Source organism: Lepus europaeus, chromosome 16 (genome assembly GCF_033115175.1).
Source record: "Lepus europaeus isolate LE1 chromosome 16, mLepTim1.pri, whole genome shotgun sequence".
Lineage (NCBI taxonomy): Eukaryota > Metazoa > Chordata > Mammalia > Lagomorpha > Leporidae > Lepus > Lepus europaeus.
In genome coordinates this window covers 61,583,468-61,602,786 of record NC_084842.1, presented here as the reverse complement: position 1 = coordinate 61,602,786, position 19,319 = coordinate 61,583,468, and the positions used below count along the sequence as shown (strand labels likewise).

At 39.9% G+C, this 19,319-nt stretch overlaps 1 protein-coding gene across 9 annotated transcripts in view; it reads right to left on the bottom strand.

Moving 5' to 3' along the window:
- The window catches only part of ARAP2 (ArfGAP with RhoGAP domain, ankyrin repeat and PH domain 2), a 235,134-nt gene that overhangs the window by 190,211 nt on the left and 25,604 nt on the right, over positions 1-19,319 (bottom strand). For all 9 annotated transcript variants that reach the window (XM_062213241.1, XM_062213242.1, XM_062213243.1 and 6 more), the window contains exons 6-7: positions 11,544-11,613; positions 4,058-4,178 (exon numbers count right to left, since the gene is read on the bottom strand). In XM_062213241.1, the coding sequence (XP_062069225.1) occupies positions 4,058-4,178; positions 11,544-11,613 (191 nt within the window). The remainder of the gene's footprint in view (positions 1-4,057; positions 4,179-11,543; positions 11,614-19,319) is intronic.

The window sequence follows — 19,319 nt, the reverse complement described above, 5'->3', positions numbered from 1 at the left end:
ATGAAGGGGAATCTTCATGTCTCTCTCTGTTATCAGTATCATAGCTACCATTTCAGGGCTGTACAACACTATCTAAAAACAGAGTTCAAAGAATGGCACACTGGCCTATTTCCCAAGAGCCTAGAATCCTAGTAAGGTGTATGAAACTATGGAACCTACAGTTAAGAACCAGGATTGAAAATGGAAAGGGGAGGCCCACTCCAAAGTGTTAAGCTTTATGCCAACTACGAAAACTGCTCACATCAAACACCACCTGCTTTTTGAAGCAACAGAGCTCCCTGTGTGACCACTGGTGCCACATGGATATGGACGGAATGGTACAATCATTAGCTAAGAGGATATTCAGACCAATTCCAACAGCTCTGTCTGAGATGAAGAGGAGTCAGACTCAATTTTCTTCTTAAGGGTCTTTTTCAAATGTTATTATTTCAACATAATTCACTTGGAACTATGAGAATAACTTTTATTAGGAGAACTGGTGTCTTAGAGAAGTTTGGGGGAAGGCTTTGGGTATTTGGTGCAGAGGTGAAGACAACGCTTTCAAAGTCCCATCCCATACTGGACAGACTGGATTCGAGCCCAGGCTCCACTTCTAATTCCAGCTTTGTACTAACACACACTGGTAGGCAACAGGCAGTGGGTAAATCTCTAGGCTCCCTGTCATCCACATGGTAGACCAGGATTGAGTTCTGGTCTCCTGGCTTCAGCCAGGCCCAGACCTATCTAGCTGTTGTCGGTAACTAAGGAGCAAATCAGCAGATGGAAGATCAATCTCTATCTGCCGATCTCTGCTTTTCTATGTCTCTCTACCTGACAAATTTTTTTAAATTAAAAATGATTAAGAAAAACTTGTGGAGAAAACATGACACAGTGCAATCTTATCTTAACCATGACAGTAGGTGATGAGCAATTCAGGAAGACATTGGTCTCAGGAAAGACAAAGGGACATGGTTGTATATAAGTCATTCAAAACCTTTCCACCAAAAATGTAGAATTTATCTCTGTTAGGTTACCAAATCACTCTCATTTTTATTCTATATTGTGATTCTTTTTCTTCATTAGAGTGAAACAAATTTAAGTTACCTTAATATTTATCAAGCCACTATTATTGATTTCCCAATCCCAACAAAATAATCAACTAATGTGTACTTGGAAGGAAGATCATTTAATATATTTAACACATAACAACACCTTGTTGACGTGCTCCATACTAAATATAAAGACACACATATACTTAACATACACAAATACATACACACATACACACATACCTCTATACACACTTACCTAAGAAATGCATTATTATGGAAAAAAAGTTTCTAATCAAATTAACTTTTTCAGCAATTCCGTGTGGAAGCAGTCTGTTTCAATGAAGTTGCATTTCCACGGTCTCAAAAATTAAAGACTGGTGGCTTATTTTAACAAATAAATTTTTTAACAAAATTGGTGAAATTCTTATACTAAGTTTTCATCATAATAATGAGCTATATACCACCGAAAATTTATTGAACAACTGTAATCACACACCCTTAAATGTTGTGGGTGGGCTGATACAAACTTCAATGTGTCTAACCTATAAAGCCCAAGTAAATACGGTTAAACAGATTTTCACACAAGTCGGAAGCCTTTTTCAGTATGTCTAAATTACAACACAGGCCATGTGGCTTACGTGAAATTCACTGTGAGAAGCCAAGGCAATGGGCCGAGCACCTCAAAGAAAGAGGCAGTCACTTTTCAGGTCAGCAGAACCAAAGTCCAAGGAAAGACCACCACAATGGTCAGTCAAGAGAAGCGACCACCATGTGTTTCCAGAAACTGTAATATCAAAAGGGAAAAGAGAGACCTATGCTCTGTATCACAGCTGTGGACAACTTTCTGAATTTCAGCCAATGACAGGAGAGGGGACTCCTCACAAAGCCGACTATAGGCAAAACAGTCAAGGACAGGAATTGGCCAACTTTCTAATTCGGGGCTCTATTGACTATTTGACCGTTATCTCTCCTACAGCCATGTGATGCTGCCCGAGGCACCAAAGCAACCAAGAATCAACCTGGAGAGGAGGTGCGGGAGAGCGGCTGTACTCTGAGAGACCAGGTCTACAAAACAAGCAGCAGACACATTCAGGTTGCAGCCTAAGGTGTTGTGCCCCTTGCTTGAAGGATACAGCTTTCAACATTTCTTTTTTAATTTTTTTTTATTTTTGACAGGCAGAGTGGACAGTGAGAGAGAGAGACAGAGAGAAAGGTCTTCCTTTTGCCGTTGGTTTACCCTCCAATGGCCGCCACGGTAGCGCGCTGCGGCCGGCGCACCGCGCTGTTCCGATGGCAGGAGCCAGGTGCTTCTCCTGGTCTCCCATGGGGTGCAGGGCCCAAGGACTTGGGCCATCCTCCACTGCACTCCCTGGCCACAGCAGAGAGCTGGCCTGGAAGAGGGGCAACCGGGACAGGATTGGTGCCCCGACTGGGACTAGAACCCGGTGTGCCGGCGCCGCAAGGCGGAGGATTAGCCTAGTGAGCCGCGGAGCCGGCCAACATTTCTTTTAAATACTAAGTCAAACAGGAAATTTTTCTTTTATATAATACATATGCAATATATGGGGCAGGGACTTTAAAAAGTTCATGGAAAATGCATATTAAGCTTTATCCCATTTTTCCACCAGCTTTTATGAGCCCTCTGATAGACATAGCTAAGTATCCCAATGTAACAGTTTATTGTAAGTGAACACTTTGATGTTTCAAAGTGTATGGCTTTGAAGGTTTCTTTTGTTAAACCACTAGCTTTATCTCACAAATGGGTAGTAATCCACACTGAAAAAAACTGCTCCAGTATACGGGGCAGCTGGGCCATATTTATTTATAAGCAATAATGGAAATTTCCTAGTATTAGCTAATACTTACTGAATGCTTTCTATTTGCCATGTAACTGAACTATGTCCTAGTCATCTAACAGTCTATAAAAAAGACATTGTTGCCCCATAATAGTCAACAGTGTAATAGCTTCCAACTAGTGGTAAACACTGTTATCTGTATAGTGGGATATTGTAATACTACCTAAAGACCACTGTGAAAATTACAATTTTAGCAGTGTCTAGCACATTTCATGTTAGCTTTTGACATCATTATTATTCAAATAATTAAGCACCAATAAATACTTTTAAAATCAAGCTTCAGGGGGCACTGTTGTGATGCAGTGTGTTAAGCCATGGCCTACAACAGAGGTATCCCAAGTCCAAGTGTCAGTTCTAGTCCCTGCTGCTCTGCTTCCAATTCAGCTTCCTGCTAATGCAATTGGGAAGACAGTGGAAGATAGCTTAAGTGCTTGGGGCCCTGCCACAGATGTGAGTTATCCAGAGGTAAATTCTCAGTCCTGGCTTTGACCTTGCCCAGCACCAGGTGTTGTGGCCATTTGGGGAGTGAACCAGCAGACGGACAATCTCTCTCTGTGTCACTTTCAAATAAAATAAATCTTTTTTTAAAAAAATTAAGTTTAATTACACAGCTATACTAAAATAAAAGTAGTTTTTAAAATGAAATCCAATTCTTCAACTAAGGAGAGATGACCTTACCCACTTTGTTTAAAATTAGGGAGGCTCACGATGACCCATTATGATAGACAAACAAGAGAGAACTGTTAACTGCCCTGACTTCTCCAACCCTTGCCAAACAAAACGGAGAAAGGATTCCTCTGTGCTTCAGTCCAGAAGACACATGCCATCTTTAGATCATTTTTTACCACTAAGCAACCTATAGCAAAAGATACAGGTGCAAAGAATTCAAGAAAAATAAAAAGTCTGACATAAACTTTCACAGAAACTGTTTAACCATTAGGAAAAATATTGCATACCTAATAACTATTTTGCATATAAAACTAGAAATTCAATGGTAAGTTACATGAGAGCAGAGATCTTTGGTACTTCTCACCAACGTATAAGCAGAACTTAGAAGGGTCCTGGAACCTAAGGGTTTCTTGACATTTTCTAATTTAACAGGTTTCTTAATCTGACTGGTAAGAAATTAACATATTTGGGTACATTTATAGGAAGAAGAAATAATTTTACCTTCTTTTTCTACTCTAAAAACAAAAGTTCTTTGTGTTGTAACAACTTCAAATTTGTTGTCTCCTTGAACTCGTACTGTTGATATGGCAGAAAGGGGAATTATTCCCTTTGAATACATCTCCTGTGTTGGTTAGAGAAAAAAGATAAAGACAACACATTAAAATGAACTTCTTGATCTTATCAAAAATGGAATAGTATTTAAAAGTCCTTCTCTTTCCCAATTTCAATCTAAATTTAAAAAATCATGTACAAATACTATGTACCCTTATTACACTGCTTTAGTAGAAAGGAAGGACTATTAAATGCCCCCTTTAAGTGAGATGTTTTCAATTGTTTCCAACTGCAATTAAATAGCAAAGAATCAAATACAAACAATCCTACTATACCTGAGGTATTCAGTTCCAAAGAACAGCAACATGTTCTTTAAAAACTGCAGCAAATCCTTTAAGACAAGCTGGTCAAAATGATTTTATGGTGTTTGCAGGCATCTGCTGGCCACAGCAGGTACTGTAACTGAACTTCAAAAATACTGCTACTCTACTCATATACTGAGAACAAAACCAGACATAAGAAACTGGATTTTATCAATTAACCATATTACACAATGCTCTGTGAGGATTTTAATCTCACTCTCACGCTGTGTCACTTTACTTTCTGTTTCTCAATGCTTAAAGAGTAAAAAAAAAAGGATTTGCCTGCTAGTAACTGGTATATACATATGACAATTTTGCTCAAAAGCACATTTTAAGATTTTAATCATTTTTTTTTCAATCTGAGTTCTCTTGGACCCTAGCCAGTCATTGGGCATGATGATCACCACAGAGTTTTAATCACTTATTAAAGGTTTAATATTTACTGAGCCTTGTATTGAAAAGAAAATTTGGAGTCCTTATACATTCAAAGAGCCTCAGAATGAAAACCCAGCTAACGTGATGAGAGAAAAGTTCAAAACTCAGAAAAAACTAACAGATAAGGGAATACAAAGGCACAGATTTTCAATTCTGCTAAAAGAGCTGAGAAGGTCTTTTTGTTTTTGTTTGTTCAGCTTTGTTTTTACAAAGTGACATTTGAGCCTAACTTAAGAAACATTAACCAAATAAAAAAGCAGGTAGGGCTCATTCTGGTAGGGAACTCTACATAATGGAAGTGTCAAGCAGGCAAATATGAGAACAGCAATGTAGTGTCAAAGAGATGAAGCTGAAATTATACAGCAAGACCACAACATGGGGGCCAGCACTGTGGCACAGTGGGCTAAAGCTGCTGTATGCAAAGTCGGCATCCCATATGAGTACTAGGTCAAGCCAGGTCATGTCTTGGCTGTTCCAGTTCTGATCTAGCTCCCTAGTAAAAGCAGCAGAAGATGGCCCAGGCACATGGTCCCTTTCCACCCGTGTGGGAGAGCCAGATGGAGTTCCATGCTCCTGGCTTCAGCCAGGCCTAGTCCCAGCTGTTGTAGCCACTTTGGGGAGTGAGCCAGCAGATGGAGGATCTTTGTCTCTCGCCACCTTTCCCTCTCCCTCTCTGTCACTCTGCCTTTCAAATAAATAAATAAATCTTAAAAATAATAAAATCACAATACAGAAGTTCTTGAACATGAGAAGAATCTGGATACATGCTTAAGCTGTTTCTTCTCTTTCGTTCCACAAGATATCCACGCTGGTTCCAAGTATCTAAAATAAACAGTCAGTAGCAGAATCTGCTAAGTCACTCCACAGAGAGATCAAGTACCAAGTTAACATTCCTACCCCCTGTAAACTCCCGCCTCAGCATTGGGACAGTCATTGTCATCAACATGGCACCCTACTAGGAGGATCATCCTCCTCTGAGAGTTGAGGAGACACAAGACAGACTACATCATCCTGGTATTCTCTCTCAGTTCTCCAAGAGTTTCTTGTCTTTCACTGGCTCGCTCCAATCTCCTAACCCTGACTTTACGCATCCATCCAAATCCTATGAAATATTCAATGATATCTTAAATACCAATGCCATGGAGGCCTGAAGGCTTTTCAATGTCCTCCCATGCAGCCAAAAGTGAATGTGATATCTGAATAGTGATTTTTAAAAAAATTAACAAGCACCCTCACAGAAAAGGGAAAAGGATGTCAAAAAATAAACACTTAGATAATAACCTGTTTCTACTTAGTTTCCATTATTTCTGTTGCACCTTCTCTCCACAAAGTCTTTTTTTCTCATTATTTCCAACTACCAACTTTACGAAGAAAAACTGAAATCTCTCCCCTCTTTCATTATCTACCCATTTCACTCAATGCCACTCTCAAACTTCAACTCATCCACAGTGTATGTAACTCCATTAAGCATCTCAAACTGTAAAACCGATTTCCTTCTACACAAGGCCATTTAAACATCTCTCTTCTAGGCAATCAACATGAAACCGGATGTGATACCTTTGAGAGGTGCTGATGTTTTGCACCACGTGGCCTGGACTCTCCTGCATCTGCAGTGTCCTTTCCTCCCCATGACACACTGATTCTGAATTCCAGTCACACTGGCCTTCTTGAGGTTCCCTGCACATGGCATGCTTCTGTCCAAACCAATGCTCCTGCACACACTACTTGCTTGGCAGGGAAAGTTGTCCACAGTCATCATCATACAGTTACTGCCTCCTCATCCCTCTCACTTCAGCATGAATACACCCTCCTCAGCAAAGCCTCAGCAACCAGTCTCTTCTCTTTGGTCCCCATCCTGACCCTGGCAAGTAATCCTAATTTAGGCTGAGAGCAACCTGTACTTTTCCTTTAGAGCAATAACTGATCATAATTTAAGTGTTATTTTTATATTTATCTGTGTGGTTATTTGGTCAGTATCATCTCACCAAATACCCTTTAAGGCATTTATCTATGGAAATATTTTCTGAATGAATGAATCCCATGTCCAATCAATCACAATTGGACCAAATCCTGATGACTCACTTTTAATATTTTGGAATTTATTATCACTTCTAGTGAATCTATACAAGGCCTACAACCTGGCTATATTACTAATGCCTGGCTAATTGCAACACTGTCTTGACTTGCTTCTGGACTCTCAGCTTGTTTTCCTTCTAAAATTCCATGCATACGGTTGTTCAGATATCAGAACACTGGAGAAAATTAGAAAAAGATACATATTCATGGAGGAGGATCCTGACATTTGCACACGCTCTTGACAGAAATGAGTTGGGGGCTGAAAGAACACAGAGGGGAAAATATAGGGAAAGAGCTGCTCAAGTTTCCCACAGTGCATACCCAGACACTGTTACAAAGAAATATGACATGACTAGCTTCACAAAGGAAGCTCTATGAATGCAAGAATGATAAAATGGCAATATGAGCCAAAACTAGATCAGTAAGTCCTTTAGGAATTGAGAAGAAGGAGAGAACTTCACCCCACTGTCAGGCAACATAAGAACATAAGGAGGCAGGAACAGCCAGAGCATTTTTCACGACAGGGTCAGGACCTCTCTGCTCTAAGTCTGCGGTGGCTGAGATCAAATGGTAGAAAATTCAGAATATCCAAACACATCTACACTTTATCCCCTGGGTGATCTGTCTCTGAATTTTAGCCTGCCTAAGAATGTGAGGAGACTGTAAAACGCAACCCTGGAGAGATAATTAACTATTTATTGAATAAATGTTACCCTTAACCCAGTTTCCATCAGAGAAAAATCAAGCCAGCACTACATGGAAAAATAACAGTAATATAATAAAAGTGGATTATTTTTTCACTAGATCTCTTTAAAGCTACTGTGGGCAAGGGGGCCTTAAAAAACAAAAAAAAAACAACAACAATAAAAAACAAGGGTGAGAACTTTGAACATCATGACTGGAACACATTTCAGAAGGGCCCTATATAAAACCAAAGGGCCTGGCATCAAGCCCTGGCTCCAGCTCCAGCTCCAGCTTTCTGCTAACGCACAGCCGGGAGGCTGCAGATGATGGTTTAGGGACGCAGGTGCCTGCTGCCTGTGCTGGAGACCCAGAGTTCCTGACTTCCAGCATTGGCTAGGCCCAACTCTGCCATTACGTCCATCTGGGGATTGAAATAGATGATGGAAGATCTCTGCCTATCAGTTTCTCTCTCTCTCTCTCTCTCTCTCTCTCTCTCTCTCTTCCCCTCTCTTTCTTCCTATAAAACACACTTCAAAAATAGCAATATTCTAAATGCCTATAACACTGATAACATAGTTAATAAATAAATACTTCTTGTGGAATAATGAAAAAAAAAAAAAAAACAGATTCCCCAGAATTATATGTGTGTGTGTGTGTGTGTGTGAATGAATGAGACAAGCTAAATACCCTGTCACTTTAAACTCAGGAAGTAGTATTTTCTTAAATAGCTCATTTTTAATCTATTATGAGATTCCAAGACAATCTCATCATTTTCAACAATACAGAGTTGATTTTCTATTTTTCTTGTAACAACACAAGATAAAGACAATATAGAAAAAAAAATACTCAAATAACAACAAGCTCAAAATGACTGTGTTTTTCGGAGTGTGAAAGTTTCCTTAAAGAGAGACATTTTAAAGAATCCCTTGAGCCTGTACCACACAGATATCTAGGTCAAGCTTGTCATTTATCTACCACTTTCAGACAATGAAATGACCACAGGGCAATTCTGCCCACAGCTGAGTGAGAATGGAGGTGAGCTGGATTTCTTAGCAGTGGATAAGATACCAAGGCTGTTGGGATGATGCCATTGTGTGTGATATAATGAAGGGGTCCTTCAGAGACAGGGCTGATGGACAGCACTGAGCAAAGTGGAAGAAAACTAGGGAAAACGGGCAACTCTGCACGCCACCTCCCGAGTATCCAACCACATGATCTGTAACTGCACATTTAGACATTAAAAGACCCAACGGCTCTGTTCAGAACCACTAAAATTGCTTACCAAGATAGTAGCTATGGCAGCTGCTATCCATATCTTTCATCATAAGGGTCAAAACAAAAACTGTATCCTTTTAGGAAACCCTCACAGCAGTGCTTTTGTTTTTTTTTACTGAGATGTAACCAATCATCTGGACAACACACAGACGAAATGCTTTAGGAAGCAGCAATTTAAAATTCAGAATTTTTAAAAATATTTGATATTAAGTTAAATAAATTATAACTCATTTTAATATGGACTTTCTATCTTGATTTCCAATCAAACCTGCACCAGTATCTCAAAACTGAATAGGCCTCATCTCTGCACAGCAGCTGAGATGAGCTTTTAAGGATAAAAAGAACAGAACAGAACACACCCCATTTGTGCACAGTTACTAGAAATTATCCAATGGGAATAAGGATGCCACCACCACCAGAGCCCCTTGGCAATGGAAACCTGTCACACCCCGAGTGGTCTGTTTCCCCTCTTTCATTCAAACTAGGAAAGGACACTGAAAACAATCAAGCTGTCAGATTCCATCCAACATGGAGACCACACTGTGCTCACCCTAGGCATCCACACTCTACATTCAAATGTACAAAGGAACTAGAAACACTTGCTAAGGGAGAAGGACCGCTTTTAAGAAGTATTCATCTCATCACCTCAGAAACCTCAAAGTGGTGCTTAAACCAATTTGATGCTTTATCTAGATCTTTGCAAAGTGAAACCAAACAATTAACACTTCTCTCAACCTACTGTTCTCAGCAGCATAGCACAGGGTCTGTGCTCTGTTGCATGTGACCTTACTCTCTGAAAGCATACGCTTTTTCTGCCCTGCAGCACTGAAGCAGCAGTCTACAGGTCTACCCAAGTCACAAAATCACCATAATTTGGCACAGGGGATCTCTAAATCATAAGGAAATAAGGTTAGGCTATAAGCTATAAATTAAAGGAATTGGTTAAGTCTTAAAAAATTAGTATGTTAAGACAAAGTCTATAGTTAATTAAAAAAAATACCTGATTTACTAACCTAAATATGTGGCATATTTACTAGTTCTAACTTTTTATTAAGGACATGTTCAACCACAGAGAAGTTAAGGGTACAGTACAACAAACAACCCTATAACCTCCAGCTTCATCTGACAACTTATTCCATCTTCAGAATTGGTTTTATCTAACTCTGTATGTGTGCTAATGTATATGTTTGCAGAGATCAATATCGCGAACCATAGTATTTGAAAAACATTCACAGAAAAGATACTAGATCCCTAAATATTTCAACCTACATCTCCTATAAATAAAGACATTCTCACACCTATTAAGACATGCTGAGAACTCAGTTTGCTCAAGAACAGACAATGAGGTGACTTCAAAAACTTCATGGAAAACTTATTAAAATGACATTTTTTGAGACACAGATTATCCTTTTCCTAATACTTGGAGTGTGGTGTATTCCAAAATAACTACATGTGGACTTTAAATTTTAATTTATTTGTCACTAAAACATTTAGTTCCAATTCCCATGAACTTTCTGAATGTCTTTATTATTGTAGCCATTTTCACATAACAGTATTTTCAAAACAACCTTCTTAGCTTAATCTCTACAAGTCTCCTTCTCTTCTAGTCTGCAACTAGAAAAAAAAAAAAACTGTGTAGTCAAATGTACCATATGAGGGTTTCAAAATGTCAAGGGAAAAGAGAAATTAAAAAGTAATTTGGCACAATATATTTGAAATCCATGCACAGTTTTTGTTCACAATACACATTTTTCATGAACTTCCTGAAGGCCCCTCATGTGTATGTACTTTAAAATGTTTTACACCAAAATAAACATATTTTGGTAAACATTTATTTATTTTTATATTTTGAAAGGCAGAGTGATACAGAAGGGGAGGGGGAGGGACAGAGACAAAGAGATTAATCTTCCATCCTCTGGTTCACTCTCCAAATGCGTACAACAACCAGGACTGGGCCAGGCCAAAGCCAGGAGACAGGAACGCCATCTGGGTCACTCATGTGTGTAGCAAGATTGCAAGCACCACAGCCATCATCCACTGCCTTCCCAAGAGGGTGCTTAACGTGCTGCTCCACAGCTGCCCCAGTGAACATCTTTTAATTCCATTTTCCACAAACTGAAGTACTCTTGTATATGGGCCACACTCTCCCACGTGGGCACCTCACTGTTCTCTCTAGTTTCTACCTATGCACATTCCCCCTTTCTTTAAGCCCTCTATCAAATTAAATCTCTTGCAAACTCCTCCCATTCCTAGAGTACCAAGTGTCCTCTCCTTGCTTTGCCCCTTCCCACTTGCAATATCATGTGTAAACATTCCCCCTGCGCTCTAGGATAACAGCATTTCTTATTCATCTTTATCTTGTTCATAGCAGTTCCTAGAGTTTACAGAAGATACTCTATAAATAACAGTGAGATGTGAATAAAAAAAAAACTCAACTTTATGCCTCAAGACAGACTTAAATTATGAAAGAGTGTTTTATTGTATTCAAATTCTTTTCATGTTGATAATCCAACTCCTATTCTTGAAAATCAGACTGCTGGCTCGGTAGTGAACTACATTTAGTTTGCAGAAGGTTATCTTTGAAAACTGTAAAATGCACTTACCCTTTCATTATTGTAGTAAGAAATGCTAAGGCCATCGAATTTCACCCATCTCTTCTGAAACATGCGTTTTCTATAAAACATGAAATTGTTATTTTACATTTAAGTACCATAGACTTGAGTTTCAAATGGATTTGTAATGTAGCCACATTGAGAACATTCCCATTTGCTATTAAATAACACAGACAACAATACCTTAAGTTAATGGACAGTTTTGGCAATGACACACAGGAAAAAGTTTGCATAATGACACTTTCTTGTGAGATGACCGGGGTATTTTAAAAAATGATGGCGCCGCGGCTCAATAGGCTAATCCTCCGCCTTGCGGCGCCGGCACACCGGGTTCTAGTCCCAGTTGGGGCACCGGATTCTGTCCCGGTTGCCCCTCTTTCAGGCCAGCTCTCTGCTGTGGCCAGGGAGTGCAGTGGAGGATGGCCCAAGTGCTTGGGCCCTGCACCCACATGGGGGACCAGGAGAAGCACCTGGCTTCTGCCATCGGATCAGCGCGGTGCGCCAGCCGCGGCGGCCATTGGAGGGTGAACCAAAGGCAAAAGAAGACCTTTCTCTCTGTCTCTCTCTCTCACTGTCCACTCTGCCTGTCAAAAAAAAAAAAAAAATGACGTTGCTACTCATTTTGCCATACACTCTTGTAAAGGTTCAGTGCAAGGCAAAGTGTTATGTACACTGCACACCAATCCATTTCCATAAATAAAGATAATCTTTTAAGATTATCATATATATATATATATATATATATATATAAAATATGCTTGTGCAGGCTTTCCTTCCTCATGAAGCTTACACATCTATTCTACCTTAATTTTTGCCTTGGAAATGAACAATATTTGGCTAAAATCACAACATTTTTGTCAACTGGATTTACAGAGGCAATTATCTAATATTGATTAAATGAGCAAAAAAAGCCTTATCCAAATATAAACACCCATTTTTGATCATTCAAAATTTACTGAAACATTAATATTTTGAAATAATATTATATGAAAGGCAATTGCTGTTGGAAGTGTTTACAATATGAAAACCAAAAGCACAACAATATAATAACCCATTTCCTTTGTAGGCTTAAAAGAGATTATCTTTCTGACAGTATTTGGGAAGAGTGAAGAACCACTTCTCCTTGCGTTTGTTTTTTGTTTTGTTTTATTCCCCTTCCCTGAAGTCAGAATATCCTACAGCTTGGATATCCTGTTTTCTACATGGCTCTCAGTTCAGACCGATACTATCTAGAAATTTTTAGCCTTTAACACAGATAATATAAGGAAACTCACTTCCTGTTTCAATTTTAGAAAAGACATTTCTAAATGCATAGGTAAACATCAACCGCATCTACCCTTTCCTTTCGCACTTTCCTGATACGCTTAAGGAACTGGTATAATTTCCTGTGACTTTCAGAAGATTTAAAGATAGAAAAAAGAACTTCCGGAAACGTGGGAAACGTGACTTCCAGCTCCTTCCCTCAGCCTGACACGGTATATTCAAATGAAATACAGCAAAGCTCCCATATTAATTGTTAGCAAATTTATCCTGCTTAAGATAAAATGAAACCAAATAGGATGAAATGGAGAAAACTTTGAAAGCTCATCAGTGCAGACACCATTTTCACGTATAAGCTCTGCATTAGTAACTATAACGTAGTAAGATGTAAGGCCCTTAACATCATATAGCCACAAATGACCACCCACCCTCCTTCCATCTCATTCTTTCATTTCTGTACTTCTTTATAACTTCTCATGGCCTGTCTGTAATGTGCTCTCTTCATAGTGCAACATCCAACAGCATTACATGCCTCTGTGCTTTCACTTCTTCCAATAATCCAAGGATTCTTCAAACTGCTAGCATTAGAGGTTGAAAGGCAGGGTTAAATTTGTAGCAAAGAGGGTTTAGCTGCTAAGGGCAACACGGCCATCCCACATGACAGCCAGTTCAGATCCCCGCAGCTCTACATCCAGTCCAGTTCCCTGATGATGTGCCTGGGAAAGCAATGAAAGATGGCCCAAATGCTTGGGTCTCTGCCACCCATGTAGGAGATCCAGATGGAGGTCCAGGCTCCTGGTGTGGGCTTGGCCTAGCCCAGCCCTGCCCCGGCCCTTGTGGCCATTTGGAGAGTGAACCCGTGGATGGAAGATAGAAGCTGGATATCTCTCTCTCTCTATTCCCCCTCTCCCTTTCTATAATCCAGCCTTTCAAATAAAATTTTAAAAAATCTTTTTGAAAAAGCTGAAAGGTAAGGCAATATTAAGTAAAAATAATTGTACATTGAATAAGTTAAGCACTTCGCATTCATTTTATGTTTCCCTCTGCCACACTTGGAGAAGGCAAATGTACCCCTTCCCACACAATCCTGAGGGTAACTCGGCAGAGCCAGATTTTCTTTTGGTCTTCATCCATCTTATATTGTGAATGGTGGACATGTAGGGCTTAGTAGCACAAATAATTTTCCTTTTAAAATAAAAACGGACATCTGTGGGGAGCTAGCCCCCTCTGCTCCCTGTCCAAACTCCTTATCATTCAGTTGTACTTCAACCACCATCACAGAAACGCCTTTTCTGATAACCCAATCAAAGGCACATCTCAAAGCCATTCTTTCTCAAAGGATCCTCTACTTTTCATCATAGGACATAACACAGTTGCTAATTGCTTATACCCGTATTTGTGTCCTTCCTTATTGTCTCCAACTTGTCCTTAGGCTTCAGAAACACAAAGTCCAAGAATGTTCCCTTCTCTACTGTATCATGTGATTAGGCACCAAGAAAGAACATGGATGAGTGAATGAGTGATGGGATTAAGCACACAGGCAGGATGACACAAATAAAGACTTAAACAACCAGCACTCGCATCATCAGACTCTTAAAAGAAGGCTGAGAGAAGGCAGAGAAACTTCTAAAAACTCGGAATTAAATTCCATGTTTCAAATCCTACCAAGGTTCCAAGGGCAACTACTTTACGTTATCTTACTTAAAACTGTTTAATCACTGTCAGTTCGACTCATGAAGCTTTTTCAGAATCCCATCACCATCTGGACAATTTGCAACGGGAGGCATCATCCAAGAGCTTAATAGTCACCTCCACGGGAAAATGGGGAGAGGAAGAAAGAGGGCAGAGAGCCTGGTGTCTGTGAGGCTTACAGATCAAAGATAGCACCATCTGACCAGATCCGCCTTCCCTCTCAGACACTGATACTTTAAAGGACAAACTCTACTCTTGGCTAAGAAAAGCCAAATACAACCTCAGCCTAGGAGAGCCTTAGCTCCTAAGATATTTTCCCAGCACTTTAATTTTCTCAACCACCAGGTAACTACATTCACTTATTGAAAATTTAATGTTTTTTTTTAAAGATTATTAAATCTCTGTAATAATATACAGAGGGAAAGGTAAGTATGAAAAATCCCTAGGCCAGCACTCTGGTGCAGCGGGTTAACACCCTGGCCTGAAGTGTCGGCATCCCATGTGAGTGCCGGTTCAAGACTCAGCTTCTCCACTTCCCATCCAGCTCTCTGCTGTGGCCTGGGAGGGCAGTAGAAGGTGGCCCAAGTCCTTGGGCCCCTGTGCCCGCGTGGGAGACCCAGAATAAGCTCCTGGCTCCTGGCTTCAGATGGGCACAGTACTGGCTGTTGTGGCCAACTGGGGAGTGAATCATCCAATGGAAGACCTCCCTCCCTCTCTCTCTCTCTCTCTCTCTCTCTCTCTCTCTCTCTCTCTCCCCCTCCCTCCCTTCCTCTCTCCCTCCCTCTCCTCTCCTCTGTGTAATTCTGTCCTCTCTCTGTATAACTCTGACTGTCAAGTAAGCAGATAAGACTTTTTTTAAAAAAGAAAAATCCCAGCCAAAAACGAATGGAAGCAGAAGCCACAGGGCATAGCAAGTGAAAGAAGATACACTCTGTGGTTGGAGAGCTATTTTGCAATCTACCAAACTTGGCTCTCATTCACAGTCAGCCACCTACGGTTGTGGGCAGCAACTCTGCAGACACTACCTGCCTCTTTTCTCTACACCTATTTGTACCTTGTGACCATTCCATCTGCCATTTTCTCTGCTTACAATGCTGTCTCTGTGTCCCTGACATGGATGGCTCTTTCTTATCCAGAAGATCTCAACTTAAAAGTCATTTGCAGTAACTGGTTATCCCTGCCTACCACACAGATGGTTTAGCTGCTTTGTTCTCTTGCTGCATTTCTTCACTCAGTGAAACTTATCAGAATTTGTGATTATATGCTTGTTTTTTTTCATCCATTGTCCATAATAGATCTTGAGATTTTGAGTACAGAAACCATTTGCAAACAAAGCAAAGTAAAATCACTATGATAGTTGCTAGCATATCAAACGCACTTTTTAAATATTTAGCAAAGGGAGCAGGCACTCAGCCTGGTGGTTAGGATGCCTGCATCCCAAATCGAGGTGTTTGGATTCAATTTTGGGCTCCAGTTCCTGACTCCAGCTTCCTGCTACTGTAGAGCCTGGGAGGCAGCAGTGATGGCTCACATAGTTGGGTCCCTGCCACCTATGGGAGAGACCTGGAGTGATCTGAAGCCAGGAGCTTCTTCCGGGTCTCCCACGCAGGTGCAGGGGCCCAAAGACTCGAGCCATCTTCTGCTGCTTTCCCAGGCCATAGCAGAGAGCTGGATCAGAAGTGGAGCAGCTGAGTTTTGAACTGGCACCCATACAGGACTGCAGGCAGAGGCTTTACCTGCTAAGCCACAGCGCCAGCCCCATCAATATTTATTAATTTAAATTTCTATTTAAGCATTTAGAGGCACAGTCCTAGTTAGGCTCTTTTATTATTTAATTGAAATTTTGATGGATTTGTAGGTTTACCAATATGAAATCCAAGTTTCCATTAGCTAGAAAGTGAGATAATACTGTGAGAAAGGATCTAAGTGTAAGTTCTTACCTTTAACTAACCAGCATTTAAAATCCAGTTTCACATTCACACTGAGAAAATACGTTGATTAACATTTTAATTACAAAGGTAGATTATTCAACTTTTATGTAAATTAATATAAGAAGCATCTTGAATTATTTTGCATGTTTAAACAGGAAAGTATCAAGTGCAGATGTATAGAATTATAGTTGTTTTTTCTCTAGCTTTTCTGCAGCATGATTGACAAAGGTTATATAAAGGTGTGTAGTGTGATGATTTGATACACACCATGAAATAATTCCCACAAACAAGCCAATTAACGTAGCTATCTCCTGGGATGAGAATGCTGGGCTATAACACACTGTGCTGTCCATTCTTCTTCCTACATGCGAATGTCTGTTTCCTTTGACCAGTATCACTTATACGTGAAATCTAGAAGGCTGACCTCATAGAAATAGATGGTTCCTATAATGGTGGTTACCAGGGTCTAAGAGATGGAAATAATGAGGAGATGTTGATGAAATATCTATTTTCAATTCTAAAACATATTCATAAACCATGTAGGAATTTATGGTGGGTTTTCAAGCATGTTAGTGACTTATTTCTTTAACAACAGGATAAGTCTATACAGTTTTCATTTTTTTATGTGAGAAACCTAATCATTAGTGTTTGACTAAAAGATGAAATTAAGTATAAAGTATTCCAGTGATGTTTGTTTTCTGTTTATAAAATAACAAATCTGGGGCCAGCACTGTGGCACGGTGTGCTGAGCCTCCGCATGTGGTGCCAGCATCCCATGTGGGCCCCAGTTCCTGTCCTGGCTGCTTCTCTTCCAAACCAGCTATCTGCTTGTGGCCTGGGAAAGCAGTGGAAGATGGCCCAGGTGCTTGGGTCCCGCACCTTTGTGGGAGACCCAGAATAAGCTCCTGGCTCTTGGCTTCGGATTGACCCAGCTCTAGCCATTGCGGCTATCTGGGGAGTGAACCGGTGGATGGAATATCTTTCGCTCTAATGCTGCCTCTCAAATAAATAAATAAATCTTAAAAATGCAGTTTAAATTATTTATTTGTTTGTTTAGAGACAGAGAGAAGGGAAGACAGACAAACACAGAGTAAGCTTCCATCTGTGATTCACTCTCCACATCCCATTGCGGCCCTCTGGGGAGTGAACCAGCCGATGGAGACCTCTCTCTGTATCCACCTCTCTCTGTAATGCTTTCAAATAAATAAATAAATCTTTAAAAAATAAAATAAAAAATAAATATTGACATTACGTATTTTAAGAATTAGACATTACATATCTTAAGAATTATCTTTCCTATTCAAGAGTTTAATAATATTCCTCTCATGTATTTATAAAAGTCTATTAAATACCAGGCAACTAATTCCACTGGAATTAAGTTTAATTAATATGCACACTACTAGAGGTTGCTGAAGTCCTTTACAAGCTTTCTGTGTGAGAAAAACATTGTGGCACAGTGAGTTAAGCAGCAACCTAGGGATGCCTGCATCCCACATTAGAGTGCCCGCCTCAACCTCCCATTTAGATTCCTGCTAATGTGCAGCCCAGGATGCAGCAGACTCACTTGCCTTAGTCCCTGCCCCCTCTATGGAATCCTTGGCTCCTGGTTCAGCTTCACCAGCCCCGGCAAGTGTTGTGCACATCCGAGGACATGAACCAGCGTTGGGAAAATCTCTCTCTCTCTTTGTTGTTCTGCCTTTTAAATAACTAACTAAACCTAACAAAAAGTTATCTGAAGGTAGCTTTTCTCCTAAATTTAACAATTTGTTTCAAAATATTAAAAAAAAGATGAGGTGCAAAAAAATGGCACCTTAGACTGCACTCTTGCTATCAAGCAATAAAAATTAGATCTGAAATAACTACAGTTATACAGAGAAGAAGTGTTAAAGTTTCAGTCAATACAAACGTATTGGACAATACATTTGCTAATAAAAGTAGCAAAGATTTATTTATATCATGCTTTGTTCCAGGTACTGTGCCAAGCCACGCACAAATATTAACTCATTTAAGCCTCCAACTAACCACACATTCCCACTTTACAGATAAACTCACTGAGACACAGGTCAGTTACATACAACTAGCAGCGGGCATAACTGGGAGTCACACTGAGCATTCCCTTCCCAAAGACTATGCTCTTAACCACTCACAAAGCAGACTCTACTACATGTAGCAGAGCATCCTGGACACTCCCCCAGGAAGTAATAACATTTGACCTCTACACATTTTATATGTGAGTTCAATTTTACAAAGTGCTTCAGAATCCCTGCAGGAGAAAAAGTTAAAGTAGACAGGAATCACATTAGCCTGGGCTGTATCTTACTTTGCGTTTAAGGTTCTGAAGGGAAACATTTCTTGAAGACGCTTTTTTAGAATAATTTATAAGGCTTGTGCACCATTACTGAACGGATTTCTATAAACTCTTCCCTTGAGCGCTGGCAGGCCAGGTGGTGTACAGTTGCAACAGCTTTCATAAAAACAGCTTTGCTACCTGTATCAGTGGCTGATGTTCCGAAATATGCACCTCAAACATTCTTTTATTAACAACAGCATATACATACCCAATTAAATCTTTATCTGTAGAGTACTTACACATAGGTACCCATATTTAATTTCATTCCTAAGTGACAGTGGAGTTTTTTAAGATTCTTTTTTAAGCTTTAAAGAAAAAAAACCCTCAAAATCTAACATGCATGCTAAACAATTACAATAACTGAAATTATCAGAGGCTATCAAAGTGCCCCTTTAAAAGTCACACAACTGAAATGAAACTCAAAGGCACTAAGTCTAATTTACAGATTAATTAATCATAGTATTTAAATCATCAGAAATATTATTTCTCAATTTCCCAAGAAAAGAGCTATCAACAACATGCTATTCCACATTC